The 20,973-nt window shown below is 43.1% G+C and overlaps 1 protein-coding gene across 1 annotated transcript; it reads left to right on the top strand.

Annotated features, from left to right (window-relative positions):
- Positions 1-296: 296 nt before the first annotated feature.
- Positions 297-20,047, top strand: plekhj1 (pleckstrin homology domain containing, family J member 1; the record flags this gene model as incomplete). The annotated part of the gene is made up of 6 exons (XM_079530768.1): positions 297-414; positions 11,998-12,065; positions 13,571-13,637; positions 15,610-15,700; positions 16,812-16,875; positions 19,964-20,047. The coding sequence occupies exons 1-6, from the start codon at positions 321-323 to the stop codon at positions 20,045-20,047; spliced, it is 468 nt and encodes a 155-aa protein (XP_079386894.1). The 5' UTR covers positions 297-320.
- Between the last annotated feature and the right edge of the window lie 926 nt (positions 20,048-20,973).

The following is a 20,973-nucleotide window of genomic DNA, read 5'->3' as shown; positions in this document are numbered from 1 at the left end:
ATGGTGCAGGTAGGCTGCTAGCTTAGGTAGGAAGGAAGGAAGGGAGGAAAGGTGTGTTTTCGTCAGTTACTGCGTCAGCCAGTCAGTCAGTCAGTAGGTCAGTCAGTCAGTAGGTCTGTCAGTCAGTAAGTCAGTAGGTCTGTCAGTCAGTCAGCCAGTCAGTAAGTCAGTAGGTCTGTCAGTCAGTAAGTCAGTAGGTCTGTCAGTCAGTAAGTCAGCCAGTCAGTAAGTCAGTAGGTCTGTCAGTCAGTCAGTTAACCAACCAGTCCATCATCAACATCCTCCTCATCGAGGAAGAGGAGGACGAGGAGGAAGAGGAGATGAGGTTCAACGAGAAGGAGCTGGTCCATCTGAGCAGACAGCCCTCAGAGAGAGCAGCAGAGCTGGGTATGAGAGGACCCAAGAGAGGAGATGGTAAACCCTTCTTACATCCAATATAATATAATATACACTTAGGATGTTATAATGTCTTATAAACCTGTACTTACGCCATTCTTACATCCTTTATATTATAATAGCAGTGATGTAAATAGGTTTTCAATGTAATGAGTCCCAGGATGCAGGGATGGTCTTTTAGAAATGAGTCCCAGGATACAGGGATGGTCTTTTAGAAATGAGTCCCAGGATGCAGGGATGGTCTTTTAGAAATGAGTCCCAGGATGCAGGGATGGTCTTTTAGAAATGAGTCCCAGGATACAGGGATGGTCTTTTAGAAATGAGTCCCAGGATGCAGGGATGGTCTTTTAGAAATGAGTCCCAGGATACAGGGATGGTCTTTTAGAAATGAGTCCCAGGGATGGTCTTTTAGAAATGAGTCCCAGGATGCAGGGATGGTCTTTAAGAAATGAGTCCCAGGATGCAGGGATGGTCTTTTAGAAATGAGTCCCAGGATACAGGGATGGTCTTTTAGAAATGAGTCCCAGGATACAGGGATGGACTTTTAGAAATGAGTCCCAGGATGCAGGGATGGTCCTTTAGAAATGAGTCCCAGGATAAGGGGATGGTCTTTTAGAAATGAGTCCCAGGATGCAGGGATGGTCTTTTAGAAATGAGTCCCAGGATGCAGGGATGATCTTTTTAGAAATGAGTCCCAGGATGCAGGGATAGTCTTTTAGAAATGAGTCCCAGGATGCAGGGATGGTCTTTTAGAAATGAGTCCCAGGATGCAGGGATGGTCTTTAAGAAATGAGTCCCAGGATGCAGGGATGGTCTTTTAGAAATTAGTCCCAGGATGCAGGGATGGTCTTTTAGAAATTAGTCCCAGGATGCAGGGATGGTCTTTTAGAAATGAGTCCCAGGATGCAGGGATGGTCTTTTAGAAATGAGTCCCAGGGATGGTCTTTTAGAAATGAGTCCCAGGATGCAGGGATGGTCTTTTAGAAATGAGTCCCAGGATGCAGGGATGGTCTTTTAGAAATGAGTCCCAGGGATGGTCTTTTAGAAATGAGTCCCAGGATGCAGGGATGGTCTTTTAGAAATGAGTCCCAGGGATGGTCTTTTAGAAATGAGTCCCAGGATGCAGGGATGGTCCTTTAGAAATGAGTCCCAGGATGCAGGGATGGTCTTTTAGAAATGAGTCCCAGGATGCAGGGATGATCTTTTTAGAAATGAGTCCCAGGATGCAGGGATGATCTTTTTAGAAATGAGTCCCAGGATGCAGGGATGGTCTTTTAGAAATGAGTCCCAGGGACACTTTATAAGTCCCACTTCAACCACGTTAGGAGTCATATTTTGTCATTTTTACAAATTGCAGCATTTAACTCCCATTTCATTTTATATGGTTATAATGTGGTTATATTATTCATGTAGAAAACAGAAGAAGAAATGATTATTATAACTAAAGCTAGTGTGTGTATTATTTTTTACTGTACATGCTGAGTACAGTAGTGCATCCCGTGGATGCGGAGGTCGTTGTTTTATTGCGTCCCTTAACTATGAACTGGGTTTTGGGATACAAAATGGCTCCCTATTTTAATCTCTGTAATATACACTTAGGATGTTTTAACTTCTTATAAACGTGTACTTCCACCATTGTCCTATATACAGTTTAATGTTTGTTTTCAGTTCAATGTTTGTTTAGTAAACGCATTGGGGGAACATGTACGTCATATTGTCCCTCATTACGTCATATTGTCTCTTTACATCACCTAATCAACATGAGTTAGACTTTAATATATTAGCGCCCCTCACTTCACACATGGTGTGATTTTATTATATTATACACTTAGGATTGTTTAACTTCTTATAAAGTAGTAAGTTGTACTTCCACCTCCATTTGGTTCCCTTTGGTACGCTCTGGAGAGGGTCCATTTGGTCCCCTTTGGTACGCTCTGGAGAGGGTCCATTTGGTTCCATTTGGTACGCTCTGGAGAGGGTCCATTTGGGCCCCTTTGGTACGCTCTGGAGAGGGTCCATTTGGTTCCCTTTGGTACGCTCTGGAGAGGGTCCATTTGGTTCCCTTTGGTACGCTCTCAGAGTTACAAATCGATAAACAAGCGTTGTTTTTTCAACTTGATTATTTTTACTCACATACTCAGAAAACAGTTGGTTATGTTGGTTTAACTGGAAAGAGTGGAAACCTCGATGCACAAATTGGCTATTTTGGTCCAAAATGTTAAGAAATCAAATATTCTTAAGTAATGTAAACTAAAGTATACTTGATGTGGACGTGAGTGAACATTTGGCCATTAGTATTGTGGTGTAATAGTTGTATATTGCTACAGAACGTGTATGCAGTCATTTTGTGGAATAAAATGATGTACCGTGTTCACATACTGCACCTTACATTACTATAATAACATGATGTACCGTGTTCACATACTGCACCTTACATTACTATAATAACATGATGTACCGTGTTCACATACTGCACCTTACATTACTATAATAACATGATGTACCGTGTTCACATACTGCACCTTACATTACTATAATAACATGATGTACCGTGTTCACATACTGCACCTTACATTACTATAATAACATGATGTACCGTGACATGTTCACATACTGCATACCTTACATTACTATAATAACATGATGTACCGTGTTCACATACTGCATACCTTACATTACTATAATAACATGATGTACCGTGTTCACATACTGCACCTTACATTACTATAATAACATGATGTACCGTGTTCACATACTGCACCTTACATTACTATAATAACATGATGTACCGTGACATGTTCACATACTGCATACCTTACATTACTATAATAACATGATGTACCGTGTTCACATACTGCATACCTTACATTACTATAATAACATGATGTACCGTGTTCACATACTGCACCTTACATTACTATAATAACATGATGTACCGTGTTCACATACTGCATACCTTACATTACTATAATAACATGATGTACCGTGTTCACATACTGCACCTTACATTACTATAATAACATGATGTACCGTGTTCACATACTGCACCTTACATTACTATAATAACATGATGTACCGTGACATGTTCACATACTGCATACCTTACATTACTATAATAACATGATGTACCGTGACATGTTCACATACTGCACCTTACATTACTATAATAACATGATGTACCGTGTTCACATACTGCACCTTACATTACTATAATAACATGATGTACCGTGTTCACATACTGCACCTTACATTACTATAATAACATGATGTACCGTGTTCACATACTGCACCTTACATTACTATAATAACATGATGTACCGTGTTCACATACTGCACCTTACATTACTATAATAACATGATGTACCGTGTTCACATACTGCACCTTACATTACTATAATAACATGATGTACCGTGTTCACATACTGCACCTTACATTACTATAATAACATGATGTACCGTGTTCACATACTGCACCTTACATTACTATAATAACATGATGTACCGTGTTCACATACTGCACCTTACATTACTATAATAACATGATGTACCGTGTTCACATACTGCACCTTACATTACTATAATAACATGATGTACCGTGACATGTTCACATACTGCACCTTACATTACTATAATATGATGTACCGTGTTCACATACTGCACCTTACATTACTATAATAACATGATGTACCGTGACATGTTCACATACTGCATACCTTACATTACTATAATAACATGATGTACCGTGTTCACATACTGCACCTTACATTACTATAATAACATGATGTACCGTGTTCACATACTGCATACCTTACATTACTATAATAACATGATGTACCGTGTTCACATACTGCACCTTACATTACTATAATAACATGATGTACCGTGTTCACATACTGCACCTTACATTACTATAATAACATGATGTACCGTGACATGTTCACATACTGCACCTTACATTACTATAATAACATGATGTACCGTGTTCACATACTGCACCTTACATTACTATAATAACATGATGTACCGTGTTCACATACTGCACCTTACATTACTATAATAACATGATGTACCGTGTTCACATACTGCACCTTACATTACTATAATAACATGATGTACCGTGTTCACATACTGCACCTTACATTACTATAATAACATGATGTACCGTGTTCACATACTGCACCTTACATTACTATAATAACATGATGTACCGTGTTCACATACTGCACCTTACATTACTATAATAACATGATGTACCGTGTTCACATACTGCACCTTACATTACTATAATAACATGATGTACCGTGTTCACATACTGCACCTTACATTACTATAATAACATGATGTACCGTGTTCACATACTGCACCTTACATTACTATAATAACATGATGTACCGTGTTCACATACTGCACCTTACATTACTATAATAACATGATGTACCGTGACATGTTCACATACTGCACCTTACATTACTATAATATGATGTACCGTGTTCACATACTGCACCTTACATTACTATAATAACATGATGTACCGTGACATGTTCACATACTGCACCTTACATTACTATAATAACATGATGTACCGTGTTCACATACTGCACCTTACATTACTATAATAACATGATGTACCGTGTTCACATACTGCACCTTACATTACTATAATAACATGATGTACCGTGTTCACATACTGCACCTTACATTACTATAATAACATGATGTACCGTGTTCACATACTGCACCTTACATTACTATAATAACATGATGTACCGTGTTCACATACTGCACCTTACATTACTATAATAACATGATGTACCGTGTTCACATACTGCACCTTACATTACTATAATAACATGATGTACCGTGTTCACATACTGCACCTTACATTACTATAATAACATGATGTACCGTGTTCACATACTGCACCTTACATTACTATAATAACATGATGTACCGTGTTCACATACTGCACCTTACATTACTATAATAACATGATGTACCGTGTTCACATACTGCACCTTACATTACTATAATAACATGATGTACCGTGACATGTTCACATACTGCACCTTACATTACTATAATATGATGTACCGTGTTCACATACTGCACCTTACATTACTATAATAACATGATGTACCGTGACATGTTCACATACTGCATACCTTACATTACTATAATAACATGATGTACCGTGTTCACATACTGCACCTTACATTACTATAATAACATGATGTACCGTGTTCACATACTGCATACCTTACATTACTATAATAACATGATGTACCGTGTTCACATACTGCACCTTACATTACTATAATAACATGATGTACCGTGTTCACATACTGCACCTTACATTACTATAATAACATGATGTACCGTGACATGTTCACATACTGCACCTTACATTACTATAATAACATGATGTACCGTGTTCACATACTGCACCTTACATTACTATAATAACATGATGTACCGTGTTCACATACTGCATACCTTACATTACTATAATAACATGATGTACCGTGACATGTTCACATACTGCACCTTACATTACTATAATAACATGATGTACCGTGACATGTTCACATACTGCACCTTACATTACTATAATAACATGATGTACCGTGTTCACATACTGCACCTTACATTACTATAATAACATGATGTACCGTGTTCACATACTGCACCTTACATTACTATAATAACATGATGTACCGTGTTCACATACTGCACCTTACATTACTATAATAACATGATGTACCGTGTTCACATACTGCACCTTACATTACTATAATAACATGATGTACCGTGTTCACATACTGCACCTTACATTACTATAATAACATGATGTACCGTGTTCACATACTGCACCTTACATTACTATAATAACATGATGTACCGTGTTCACATACTGCACCTTACATTACTATAATAACATGATGTACCGTGTTCACATACTGCACCTTACATTACTATAATAACATGATGTACCGTGTTCACATACTGCACCTTACATTACTATAATAACATGATGTACCGTGTTCACATACTGCACCTTACATTACTATAATAACATGATGTACCGTGTTCACATACTGCACCTTACATTACTATAATAACATGATGTACCGTGTTCACATACTGCACCTTACATTACTATAATAACATGATGTACCGTGACATGTTCACATACTGCACCTTACATTACTATAATAACATGATGTACCGTGTTCACATACTGCATACCTTACATTACTATAATAACATGATGTACCGTGACATGTTCACATACTGCACCTTACATTACTATAATAACATGATGTACCGTGACATGTTCACATACTGCACCTTACATTACTATAATAACATGATGTACCGTGTTCACATACTGCACCTTACATTACTATAATAACATGATGTACCGTGACATGTTCACATACTGCACCTTACATTACTATAATAACATGATGTACCGTGTTCACATACTGCATACCTTACATTACTATAATATGATGTACCGTGTTCACATACTGCACCTTACATTACTATAATATGATGTACCGTGTTCACATACTGCACCTTACATTACTATAATAACATGATGTACCGTGACATGTTCACATACTGCATACCTTACATTACTATAATAACATGATGTACCGTGTTCACATACTGCACCTTACATTACTATAATAACATGATGTACCGTGACATGTTCACATACTGCATACCTTACATTACTATAATAACATGATGTACCGTGTTCACATACTGCACCTTACATTACTATAATAACATGATGTACCGTGACATGTTCACATACTGCATACCTTACATTACTATAATAACATGATGTACCGTGTTCACATACTGCACCTTACATTACTATAATAACATGATGTACCGTGTTCACATACTGCACCTTACATTACTATAATAACATGATGTACCGTGTTCACATACTGCATACCTTACATTACTATAATAACATGATGTACCGTGTTCACATACTGCACCTTACATTACTATAATAACATGATGTACCGTGTTCACATACTGCACCTTACATTACTATAATAACATGATGTACCGTGTTCACATACTGCACCTTACATTACTATAATAACATGATGTACCGTGTTCACATACTGCACCTTACATTACTATAATATGATGTACCGTGTTCACATACTGCACCTTACATTACTATAATAACATGATGTACCGTGACATGTTCACATACTGCATACCTTACATTACTATAATAACATGATGTACCGTGTTCACATACTGCACCTTACATTACTATAATAACATGATGTACCGTGTTCACATACTGCACCTTACATTACTATAATAACATGATGTACCGTGTTCACATACTGCACCTTACATTACTATAATAACATGATGTACCGTGTTCACATACTGCACCTTACATTACTATAATAACATGATGTACCGTGTTCACATACTGCACCTTACATTACTATAATAACATGATGTACCGTGTTCACATACTGCACCTTACATTACTATAATAACATGATGTACCGTGTTCACATACTGCATACCTTACATTACTATAATAACATGATGTACCGTGTTCACATACTGCACCTTACATTACTATAATAACATGATGTACCGTGTTCACATACTGCACCTTACATTACTATAATAACATGATGTACCGTGACATGTTCACATACTGCATACCTTACATTACTATAATAACATGATGTACCGTGTTCACATACTGCACCTTACATTACTATAATAACATGATGTACCGTGACATGTTCACATACTGCACCTTACATTACTATAATAACATGATGTACCGTGTTCACATACTGCACCTTACATTACTATAATAACATGATGTACCGTGACATGTTCACATACTGCATACCTTACATTACTATAATAACATGATGTACCGTGTTCACATACTGCACCTTACATTACTATAATAACATGATGTACCGTGTTCACATACTGCATACCTTACATTACTATAATAACATGATGTACCGTGTTCACATACTGCACCTTACATTACTATAATAACATGATGTACCGTGTTCACATACTGCACCTTACATTACTATAATAACATGATGTACCGTGTTCACATACTGCATACCTTACATTACTATAATAACATGATGTACCGTGTTCACATACTGCACCTTACATTACTATAATAACATGATGTACCGTGACATGTTCACATACTGCACCTTACATTACTATAATAACATGATGTACCGTGTTCACATACTGCACCTTACATTACTATAATAACATGATGTACCGTGGCATGTTCACATACTGCACCTTACATTACTATAATATGATGTACCGTGTTCACATACTGCACCTTACATTACTATAATATGATGTACCGTGTTCACATACTGCACCTTACATTACTATAATAACATGATGTATGTGGCTGCGGTGGCCGAACGGATTGCGGAGTGGTCTTGATACCGGAAGGTCGCCAGTTCGAATCAGCGGTCCGACACGTTCAAATTACCACCGCTGAAGTGCCCTTGAACAAGGCATTGAACCACTACGATGAAATGTTCTATGAGCAGGGCCTGGCTGGAAACAAGTTATTGAGTTTAGCCCAGATACCCTGGGTAAATATAGTAATCATTTCATTAGCCCAGATACCCTGGGTAAATATAGTCATCATTTCATTAGCCCAGATACCCTGGGTAAATATAGTCATCATTTCATTAGCCCAGATACCCTGGGTAAATATAGTAATCATTTCATTTCATGTTCACATACTGCATACCTTACATTACTTTTTTTTTTTTTTTCAAACATTCCATTTTAACATTTTGGACAAAATAGTTAATTTTACATGGAGGTGCCCACTCTAAAGACTTAAAGGAGCATTCAGTGATTTGGGAAAAAAACCCGGTCCACCCGGTAACAAGATGTGCACATGCACACGCTCTACAGTGGGGGAAGTACAACAGACCAACAGCACGTGCACCAAGGCCCGCCCCACTCGATCATGATTGGAGGAAGGCCCCTCTCATCCTGATTGGATGAAGGCTTTGCCACCCAAAGCCCAAACCGAAACTAGGGTTTTTTTGACCCCAGGGGTTAACTGGGGACAGGGAGGAACTCCTTATATGGTCAGCGCACTTTATAGTAGGGAGGATTATCCAAAAAATAAGAAAAAATAAGTGATATTTGAATTAAGTGAAATCACTGAATATACCTTTAAACCTCTCGTAAAGTCTCTCTAACTAAGATGAACTGGACAGACAACTATACTCTGGATCACAGTTAGAAGTGAGATTACATAATGTTGTCTGAATCTATAGGATCACAGTTAGAAGTGAGATTACATAATGTTGTCTGAATCTATAGGATCACAGTTAGAAGTGAGATTACATAATGTTGTCTGAATCTAGTGAGACTACATAATGTTGTCTGAATCTATAGGTTATCTATAGATTACATAATGTTGTCTGAATCTATAGGTCATCTATAGGTCATCTATAGGTCATCTATAGATTACATAATGTTGTCTGAATCTATAGGTCATCTATAGGTTATCTATATATTACATAATGTTGTCTGAATCTATAGGATCATCGTTAGAAGTGAGATTACATAATGTTGTCTGAATCTAGTGAGACTACATAATGTTGTCTGAATCTATAGGTCATCTATAGGTCATCTATAGATTACATAATGTTGTCTGAATTCTGTAGGTTATCTATAGGTTATCTATAGATTACATAATGTTGTCTGAATCTATAGGTCATCTATAGGTCATCTATAGGTAATCTATAGATTACACAATGTTGTCTGAATCTATAGGATCACAGTTAGAAGTGAGATTACATAATGTTGTCTGAATCTATAGGTCATCTATAGGTCATCTATAGGTAATCTATAGATTACATAATGTTGTCTGAATCTATAGGTCATCTATAGGTCATCTATAGATTACATAATGTTGTCTGAATCTATAGGTCATCTATAGATTACATAATGTTGTCTGAATGTATAGGTCATCTATAGGTCATCTATAGGTCATATATAGGTCATCTATAGATTACATAATGTTGTCTGAATCTATAGGTCATCTATAGGTAATCTATAGATTACATAATGTTGTCTGAATCTATAGATTACATTATGTAATCTATAGATTACATTATGTAATCTATAGATTACATAATGTTGTCTGAATCTATAGATTACATTATGTAATCTATAGATTACATTATGTAATCTATAGATTACATAATGTTGTCTGAATCTAGAGGTCGTGATCTTATTTCGATGAATCGTCCAGAAGTAGCACCAGCAGTTTGTCCACCTTGTTATCATGATTGTCACAGTCGTCCTCCTAACCAGCATCACAGTCCTCCTAACCAGTCCTCCTAGTCGTCCTCCTAACCAGTCCTCCTAGTCGTCCTCCTAGTCGTCCTCTTAACCAGCACATTGTCACAGTCGTCCTCCTAACCAGCATCACAGTCCTCCTAACCAGTCCTCCTAGTCGTCATCCTAGTCGTCCTCCTAGTCGTCCTCCTAGTCGTCCTCCTAGTCGTCCTCCTAACCAGCACATTGTCACAGTCGTCCTCCTAACCAGCATCACAGTCCTCCTAACCAGTCCTCCTAGTCGTCCTCCTAACCAGTCCTCCTAGTCGTCCTCCTAAACAGTCATCCTAGTCGTCCTCCTAGTCGTCCTCCTAGTCGTCCTCCTAACCAGCACATTGTCACAGTCGTCCTCCTAACCAGCACATTGTCACAGTCGTCCTCCTAACCAGTCCTCCTAACCAGTCCTCCTAGTCGTCCTCCTAACCAGTCCTCCTAACCAGTCCTCCTAACTAGTCGTCCTAACCAGTCCTCCTAACCAGTCCTCCTAACCAGTCCTCCTAGTCGTCCTCCTAACCAGTCCTCCTAACCAGTCCTCCTAACCAGTCCTCCTAGTCGTCCTCCTAACCAGTCCTCCTAACCAGCACATTTAGATTTCAGTTTTAGTCATATAGTCTTTTGAATAGAGTTTAATTTAGTTTTTGTCATATTTTAGTCACCTGAAATGCTTTAGTGTCGACTAAATGTCATGCGGTTTTAGTCGACTACATCTACGGTTTTTTTCTAATCTATTTTTGCAGGCCTCGATGCCGTCGTAATGGCTGATTTTACACTTGCTGAAAATAGCCGATCTACAAGCTCACAACGTGTTGCGCTGTGACGCTTGTAGATCGGCTATTTTCAGCATGCAACCAAGTGTCAAATAAATGACTTGTCTTTTACTTATACTGGATCTCTTCTCCACTAGTCCCTTCCTAACGTTGTAGTCTAGTTTATATTTGTTGACCAAATTGTCAGTATATTTAGTCTTAGTTTTAGTCGTCGTAGCTTCATTTAGTTTCCGTCACTGAAAAAAAACAATACCATACTATATAGTATAGTATAGTATAGTATGTATACTATACTATACTATACTATACTATACTATCTATACTATACTATACTATACTATACTATACTATACTATACTATACTATACTATACTATACTATACTATCCCTGTGTGTCTCATGTTGCTCACAGTGGTCAAGAAGAGGCTGGTGAAACTGGTGGTCAACTTCCTGTTCTACTTCCGCACCGATGAGGAAGAGGTAAGAGTGTCTGTCTGTCTGTCTGTCTGTCTGTCTGTCTGTCTGTCTGCCTGTCTGTCTGTTTGAAGACTCATTTATACGGTGTTAAGTCTTGACAGAGAGTCTGTCTTAGTGTAAATCCCACAGGGACGGGGGGGATGGGGGGGGGGGGGGGGGGGGGTGTCTTCTTCCAGGCCGTGTTCACACACGCGGCAGATACAAAAGATTACAAAGCTGCGCAGCGACATATTTGTATCTTTGTGTAGCTAGCTGAAGTTGAGTGAGTAGGCCTACAGCTCAACCTTTATGTAGCTGTTGTAGCCTGGCCCTGCAGCCAGCGTGCATTCTGGTCTAGAGGGGCGGGTAGCCTGGCCCAGCCAGTGTGCTTTCTAGTTTAGAGGGGCGGGTAGCCTGGCCCAGCCAGCGTGCATTCTGGTCTAGAGGGGCGGGTAGGCTGGCCCAGCCAGTGTGCTTTCTGGTCTAGAGGGGCGGGTAGCCTGGCCCAGCCAGTGTGCTTTCTGGTCTAGAGGGGCGGGTAGGCTGGCCCAGCCAGCGTGCATTCTGGTCTAGAGGGGCGGGTAGGCTGGCCCAGCCAGTGTGCTTTCTGGTCTAGAGGGGCGGGTAGGCTGGCCCAGCCAGCGTGCTTTCTGGTCTAGAGGGGCGGGTAGCCTGGCCCAGCCAGCGTGCTTTCTGGTCTAGAGGGGCGGGTAGCCTGGCCCAGCCAGCGTGCTTTCTGGTCTAGAGCAGGGGTTCTCAACGTTTTTGGCCGGGGACCCCCGGAAATGCTTTGGCAATGTCTCGGGACCCCCGCCCCGCCCCCTCCCGACCCCCAATATAAATTGACTGCTACAATAACCTTAAACCATTTTGGGCGGGAACCCCTTTTGGTGTTTTAAGCATTGTTATAATTTAGCTATTGAAAAATAGCAGATCTACAAGCTCATAGCACGCCACCGAGTGGCGCGCTAGGAGCTTGTAGATCTGCTATTTTTGAAAGATCGTGAAAAAAAAAATTAAAAAAAAAAATATATATATATATTTTTTTAATAATTTGGGGACCCCCTAAAATAATTTGGCGACCCCCCGAGGGGTCGCGACCCACGGGTTGAGAACCCCTGGTCTAGAGGGGCGGGTAGCCTGGCCCAGTCAGCGTGCTTTCTGGTCTAGAGGGGCGGGTAGCCTGGCCCAGTCAGCGTGCTTTCTGGTCTAGAGGGGAATGCTCATATTCCAGCCAATAGGAGCTCTGGTTAATGTGATGTTGATGTTTCCAGCCAATAGGAGCTCTAGTTAATGTGATGATGATGTTTCTTCCAGCCAATAAGAGCTCTGGTTAATGTGATGATGATGTTTCTTCCAGCCAATAGGAGCTCTGGTTAATGTGATGTTGATGTAACTTCCAGCCAATAGGAGCTCTAGTTAATTTAATGTTGATGTAACTTCCAGCCAATAGGAGCTCTGGTTAATGTGATGTTGATGTTTCCAGCCAATAGGAGCTCTAGTTAATGTGATGTTGATGTAACTTCCAGCCAATAGGAGCGTTGCTTCTGGAACAGTGTCGTGTAGAGAGAGAGGACAGCCACACCTTCTCCATCGGTGAGTCACCTTCCTCATCCTCACTCTTCATCATCATCATCATCATCATCATCATCATCATCTCTGCTGACTTGACGAAAAAAACGTTCGCTCTGAAAGAATATATATTCAAAGATTTGTGCCGCATTTTTATGATTTTTCAAAAAATTGCAGATCTACAAGCTCATGATCAAGATCTACAAGCTCATGAGCTTGTAGATCTGCTATTTTTCAATAGCTAAAGTATAACATAATAAACGACGATTCTGAGGACGATTCTACAAATGTCTTCTAAATCCTGACAGTTTTCTGATATCAGTGGTTCTCAAACATATTCATGTCAAGGACCCCTAGAAATATGTATGTATTTGGCCGCCGACCCCCATCTGAAAATATGTAGTTCCAGGGACCCCCCAGAAGATTTGAGTTAAAAACGTTCGCTCTGACAGAATATATATTCAAAGATTTACGCCACATTTTCTTTTTTTTTTAAATAGCTCATAGCGCGCCACTCGGTGCCGCGCTATGAGCTTGTAGATCTGCTATTTTTCAATAGCTAAAATAGCTGTCTGTCTGTCTGTCTGTCTGTAGAGACACTGTGGACCTGTCTGTCTGTAGAGACACTGTGGACCTGTCTGTCTGTCTGTCTGTAGAGACACTGTGGACCTGTCTGTCTGTCTGTCTGTAGAGACACTGTGGACCTGTCTGTCTGTCTGTAGAGACACTGTGGACCTGTCTGTCTGTCTGTCTGTCTGTCTGTCTGTAGAGACACTGTGGACCTGTCTGTCTGTCTGTCTGTAGAGACACTGTGGACCTGTCTGTCTGTCTGTCTGTAGAGACACTGTGGACCTGTCTGTCTGTCTGTAGAGACACTGTGGACCTGTCTGTCTGTCTGTCTGTCTGTCTGTCTGTCTGTCTGTAGAGACACTGTGGACCTGTCTGTCTGTCTGTCTGTCTGTAGAGACACTGTGGACCTGTCTGTCTGTAGAGACACTGTGGACCTGTCTGTCTGTCTGTCTGTAGAGACACTGTGGACCTGTCTGTCTGTCTGTCTGTAGAGACACTGTGGACCTGTCTGTCTGTCTGTCTGTAGAGACACTGTGGACCTGTCTGTCTGTCTGTAGAGACACTGTGGACCTGTCTGTCTGTCTGTCTGTAGAGACACTGTGGACCTGTCTGTCTGTCTGTCTGTAGAGACACTGTGGACCTGTCTGTCTGTAGAGACACTGTGGACCTGTCTGTCTGTCTGTCTGTCTGTCTGTAGAGACACTGTGGACCTGTCTGTCTGTAGAGACACTGTGGACCTGTCTGTCTGTCTGTCTGTCTGTAGAGACACTGTGGACCTGTCTGTCTGTCTGTAGAGACACTGTGGACCTGTCTGTCTGTCTGTCTGTAGAGACACTGTGGACCTGTCTGTCTGTCTGTAGAGACACTGTGGACCTGTCTGTCTGTCTGTAGAGACACTGTGGACCTGTCTGTCTGTCTGTAGAGACACTGTGGACCTGTCTGTCTGTCTGTCTGTAGAGACACTGTGGACCTGTCTGCCTGTCTGTAGAGACACTGTGGACCTGTCTGTCTGTCTGTCTGTAGAGACACTGTGGACCTGTCTGTCTGTCTGTAGAGACACTGTGGACCTGTCTGTCTGTCTGTAGAGACACTGTGGACCTGTCTGTCTGTCTGTAGAGACACTTGTCTGTAGAGGCAGATACAGTCACAGCACACACCTACGTCAATATTTAAACGCACGCACGCACGCACGCACGCACGCACGCACGCACGCACGCACGCACGCACGCACGCACGCACGCACGCACGCACGCAGGCACGCACGCAGGCACGCAGGCAGGCAGGCAGGCAGGCAGGCAGGCAGGGTGCATATGAACATGGAGGAATGCATTCCTGTGCATTAGACGACATGACAACTCTATGAATGTCTGTCTGTCTGTCTGTCTGTCTGTCTGTCTGTCTGTCTGTCTGTTGATTTGCTTGGCAGCGTTTCTTGACGAGGCAGAGAGGAAGTACCTGTTTGAGTGTGACACCGAGGAGCAGTGTGGCGAGTGGATCGACTCCATCATCCAAGCCAGGTCGGTGGGGGGGGGGGGCAGCAAATATTGATTTTAGTTTTTAGTCATTAGTCTTGAATAGTTTTCATTTAGTTTTAGTTACATTTTAGTCACCTGAGTGTTAGTCTAGTTTTAGTCGACTAAATATCATTATCAATATCATCAGTATGTTGACGGGCCTTGATGCTCTACAGGCTTGTAGATCGGCGACCAGCAACCAAGTGTACAATGACTCATACTGGATCTCTGGTCCACTAGTCCCTTCCTAGTGGATCTCTGGTCCACTAGTCCCTTCCTAGTGGATCTCTGGTCCACTAGTCCCTTCCTAGTGGATCTCTGGTCCACTAGTCCCTTCCTAGTGGATCTCTGGTCCACTAGTCCCTTCCTAGTGGATCTCTGGTCCACTAGTCCCTTCCTAGTGGATCTCTGGTCCACTAGTCCCTTCCTAGTGGATCTCTGGTCCACTAGTCCCTTCCTAGTGGATCTCTGGTCCACTAGTCCCTTCCTAGTGGATCTCTGGTCCACTAGTCCCTTCCTAGTGGATCTCTGGTCCACTAGTCCCTTCCTAACATTTTAGTCTACTTTTTATAGACTCACGTCTCACTGCAGCATGCTGTGGTACTTTAGTACTCTCTGAGGTGGTTCTAATGTCTGTCTGTGTCTGTCTGTCTGTCTGTCTGTCTGTCTGTCTGTCTGTCTGTCTGTCTGTCTGTCTGTCTGTCTGTCTGTCTGTCTGTCTGTCTGTCTCTGTCTGTCTGTCTGTCTGTCTGTCTGTCTGTCTCTGTCTGTCTGTCTGTCTGTCTGTCTGTCTGTCTGTCTGTCTGTCTCTCTGAGGTGGTTCTAATGTCTGTCTGTCTGTCTGTCTGTCTGTCTGTCTGTCTGTCTGTCTGTCTGTCTGTCTGTCTGTCTGTCTGTCTGTCTGTCTGTCTGTCTGTCTGTCTGTCTGTCTGTCTGTCTGTCTGTCTGTCTGTCTGTCTCTCTGAGGTGGTTCTAATGTCTGTCTGTCTGTCTGTCTGTCTGTCTGTCTGTCTGTCTGTCTGTCTGTCTGTCTGTCTGTCTGTCTGTCTGTCTGTCTGTCTGTCTGTGTCTGTCTGTCTGTCTGTCTGTCTGTCTGTCATCTTTTCTCTTCCAGTTATGAGTTCATGAGGAAAAACCTTGTTTTCTATCGTACCGAGATCCACAGGCTGACTGGAAAGGTGAGCTCTATTTATATTAGATCTACAGATCCACAGGCTGACTGGAAAGGTGAGCTCTATTTATATTAGATCTACAGATCCACAGGCTGACTGGAAAGGTGAGCTCTATTTATATTAGATCTACAGATCCACAGGCTGACTGGAAAGGTGAGCTCTATTTATATTAGATCTACAGATCCACAGGCTGACTGGAAAGGTGAGCTCTATTTATATTAGATCTACAGATCCACAGGCTGACTGGAAAGGTGAGCTCTATTTATATTAGATCTACAGATCCACAGGCTGACTGGAAAGGTGAGCTCTATTTATATTAGATCTACAGGCTGACTGGAAAGGTGAGCTCTATTTCAGTCAGACAACTCACGAATAGATTTACCAACATCTATATTATAGAATGAGAATACAAGAGTGCATATGATATTAATATGCTGCATTTTCTCTCTGCTCGGCACGATTAAACACCATCATTAAACATTGAGAGCAGGGAGATAGATATACAATAACACCCCCCCCCCCCCCCCCCCCCATGGGGAGCAGGGAGATAGATATACAATAACACCCCCCCCCCCCCCCCCATGGGGAGCAGGGAGATAGATATACAATAACAACCCCCCCCCCACCCCCCATGGGGAGCAGGGAGATAGATATACAATAACAACCCCCCCCCCACCCCCCATGGGGAGCAGGGAGATTGATATACAATAACACCCCCCCCCCACCCCCCATGGGGAGCAGGGAGATTGATATACAATAACACCCCCCCCCCCCCCCCCCCCCCATGGGGAGCAGGGAGATTGATATACAATAACACCCCCCCCCCCCCCCCCCATGGGGAGCAGGGAGATTGATATACAATAACAACCCCCCCCCCCCCCCCCCCCCATGGGGAGCAGGGAGATTGATATACAATAACAACCCCCCCCCCCCCCCCCCCCATGGGGAGCAGGGAGATAGATATACAATAACAACCCCCCCCCCCCCCCCCCCCCATGGGGAGCAGGGAGATAGATATACAATAACAACCCCCCCCCCCCCCCCCCCCCCCCCCCCCCCCCCATGGGGAACATAAATAACAGAGCCCTGTTGGTGCTGGGGTGGTGGTGGAGCAAACAGAACTAATAACAGAGCGGTGGTGCTGGGGTGGTGGTGGAGCAAACAGAACTAATAACAGAGCCCACCGGTGGTGCTGGGGTGGTGGTGGTGGAGCAAACGGAACTAATAACAGAGCGGTGGTGCTGGGGTGGTGGTGGTGGAGCAAACAGAACTAATAACAGAGCGGTGGTGCTGGGGGGGTGGTGGTGGAGCAAACAGAACTAATAACAGAGCGGTGGTGCTGGGGGGGTGGTGGTGGAGCAAACAGAACTAATAACAGAGCGGTGGTGCTGGGGTGGTGGTGGTGGAGCAAACAGAACTAATAACAGAGCCCACCGGTGGTGCTGGGGTGGTGGTGGTGGAGCAAACATAACTAATAACAGAGCGGTGGTGCTGGGGTGGTGGTGGTGGAGCAAACAGAACTAATAACAGAGCGGTGGTGCTGGGGTGGTGGTGGTGGAGCAAACAGAACTAATAACAGAGCGGTGGTGCTGGGGTGGTGGTGGTGGAGCAAACAGAACTAATAACAGAGCGGTGGTGCTGGGGTGGTGGTGGAGCAAACAGAACTAATAACAGAGCGGTGGTGCTGGGGTGGTGGTGGAGGAGCAAACAGAACTAATAACAGAGCGGTGGTGCTGGGGGGGTGGTGGTGGAGCAAACAGAACTAATAACAGTGCGGTGGTGCTGGGGTGGTGGTGGTGGAGCAAACAGAACTAATAACAGAGCCCACCGGTGGTGCTGGGGTGGTGGTGGTGGAGCAAATAGAACTAATAACAGAGCGGTGGTGCTGGGGTGGTGGTGGTGGAGCAAACAGAACTAATAACAGAGCGGTGGTGCTGGGGTGGTGGTGGTGGAGCAAACAGAACTAATAACAGAGCGGTGGTGCTGGGGTGGTGGTGGTGGAGCAAACAGAACTAATAACAGAGCAGTGGTGCTGGGGTGGTGGTGGAGCAAACAGAACTAATAACAGAGCGGTGGTGCTGGGGTGGTGGTGGAGGAGCAAACAGAACTAATAACAGAGCCCACCGGTGGTGCTGGGGTGGTGGTGGAGCAAACAGAACTAATAACAGAGCCCACCGGTGGTGCTGGGGTGGTGGTGGAGGAGCAAACAGAACTAATAACAGAGCCCACCGGTGGTGCTGGGGTGGTGGTGGAGCAAACAGAACTAATAACAGAGCCCACCGGTGGTGCTGGGGTGGTGGTGGTGGAGCAAACAGAACTAATAACAGAGCCCACCGGTGGTGCTGGGGTGGTGGTGGTGGAGCAAACAGAACTAATAACAGAGCCCACCGGTGGTGCTGGGGTGGTGGTGGAGGAGCAAACAGAACTAATAACAACAACCAGGAACCATACGCAGAAGGAAGGCAGGAAGAGCATGCAGTCTAGTGAGCCCCATTTTGACTTGAGATCAGATTCTAAAAATGTCTGTTTAAAAATGACAGTTTTCTGAAAAAGCTATGTTTCTGTCAGTCGTTCTTTGATTTTTCTAAAATCCTCCTTATCTCCTTTACGATGAATTCCTGTTCTGTTCTTTGACTAAATAGAAGTGTCTATTTGTACGTCTCTAAATGTTATGATGAATTGAACAAGGTGGACCCTCTTGTAAACAAGTATAATGCTTTATGGTGTCGTCCAATCACAGTTAACAGTCTTTGTATTGAGTTTGTGCTTGAAATGTACTGTAATTCTGCAAACTGTTAATAAATATTTCAATCAATCAATCAAAAAGACTTGCACACACTTATACACCCACATAGTAATTAGGGATGTCCCGATACACTTTTTTCCCCCATCTGAAAACGTGTTGTTCCAGGGACCCCCCTCCACCCAGGGACCCGTAGCGCGCCACCGAGTGGCGCGCTACGAGCTTGTAGATCTGCTATTTTTCAATAGCTAAATTATAACATAATGTTTAAAACACCAAAAGGGGTTCCCGCCCTGAAAGGGTTAAGTTTCCCACTCTGGTAAACGTGTTCCTTTCCTGTCGTCCTCTCAGGATCCTCTGGAGCAGTACGGCATCTCTGACGAGGCTCGCTTCCAGGTCAACAGTCTGCAGCTCACCTCCAGAGACACACTGTAACCATATGGACCCCAGAGACACACTGTAACCATATGGACCCCAGAGACACACTGTAACCATATGGACCCCAGAGACACCTCCTCCTCCATGTAGCCAAATGGACCCCATAGACACCTCCTCCTCCATGTAACCAAATGGACCCCAGAGACACCTCCTCCATGTAGCCAAATGGACCCCATAGACACCTCCTCCTCCATGTAGCCAAATGGACCCCATAGACACCTCCTCCTCCATGTAACCAAATGGACCCCAGAGACACCTCCTCCTCCATGTAACCAAATGGACCCCAGAGACACCTCCTCCTCCATGTAACCAAATGGACCCCAGAGACACCTCCTCCTCCATGTAACCAAATGGACCCCAGAGACACCTCCTCCTCCATGTAACCAAATGGACCCCAGAGACACACTGTAACCAAATGGATCCCAGAGACACCTCCATGTAACCAAATGGACCCCAGAGACACCTCCTCCTCCATGTAACCAAATGGACCCCAGAGACACCTCCTCCATGTAACCAAATGGACCCCAGAGACACCTCCTCCATGTAACCAAATGGACCCCAGAGACACCTCCTCCATGTAACCAAATGGACCCCAGAGACACCTCCTCCTCCATGTAACCAAATGGACCCCAGAGACACCTCCTCCTCCATGTAACCAAATGGACCCCAGAGACACCTCCTCCTCCATGTAACCAAATGGACCCCAGAGACACCTCCATGTAACCAAATGGACCCCAGAGACACCTCCTCCTCCATGTAACCAAATGGACCCCAGAGACACCTCCTCCTCCATGTAACCAAATGAACCCCAGAGACACCTCCTCCTCCATGTAACCAAATGGACCCCAGAGACACCTCCTCCTCCATGTAACCAAATGGACCCCAAAGACACCTCCTCCTCCATGTAACCAAATGGACCCCAG

This window comes from Electrona antarctica, assembly GCF_951216825.1.
Source record: "Electrona antarctica genome assembly, contig: scaffold_565, whole genome shotgun sequence".
Classification (NCBI taxonomy): Eukaryota; Metazoa; Chordata; class Actinopteri; order Myctophiformes; family Myctophidae; genus Electrona; species Electrona antarctica.
This window is presented reverse-complemented; position numbering and strand designations above follow the sequence as displayed.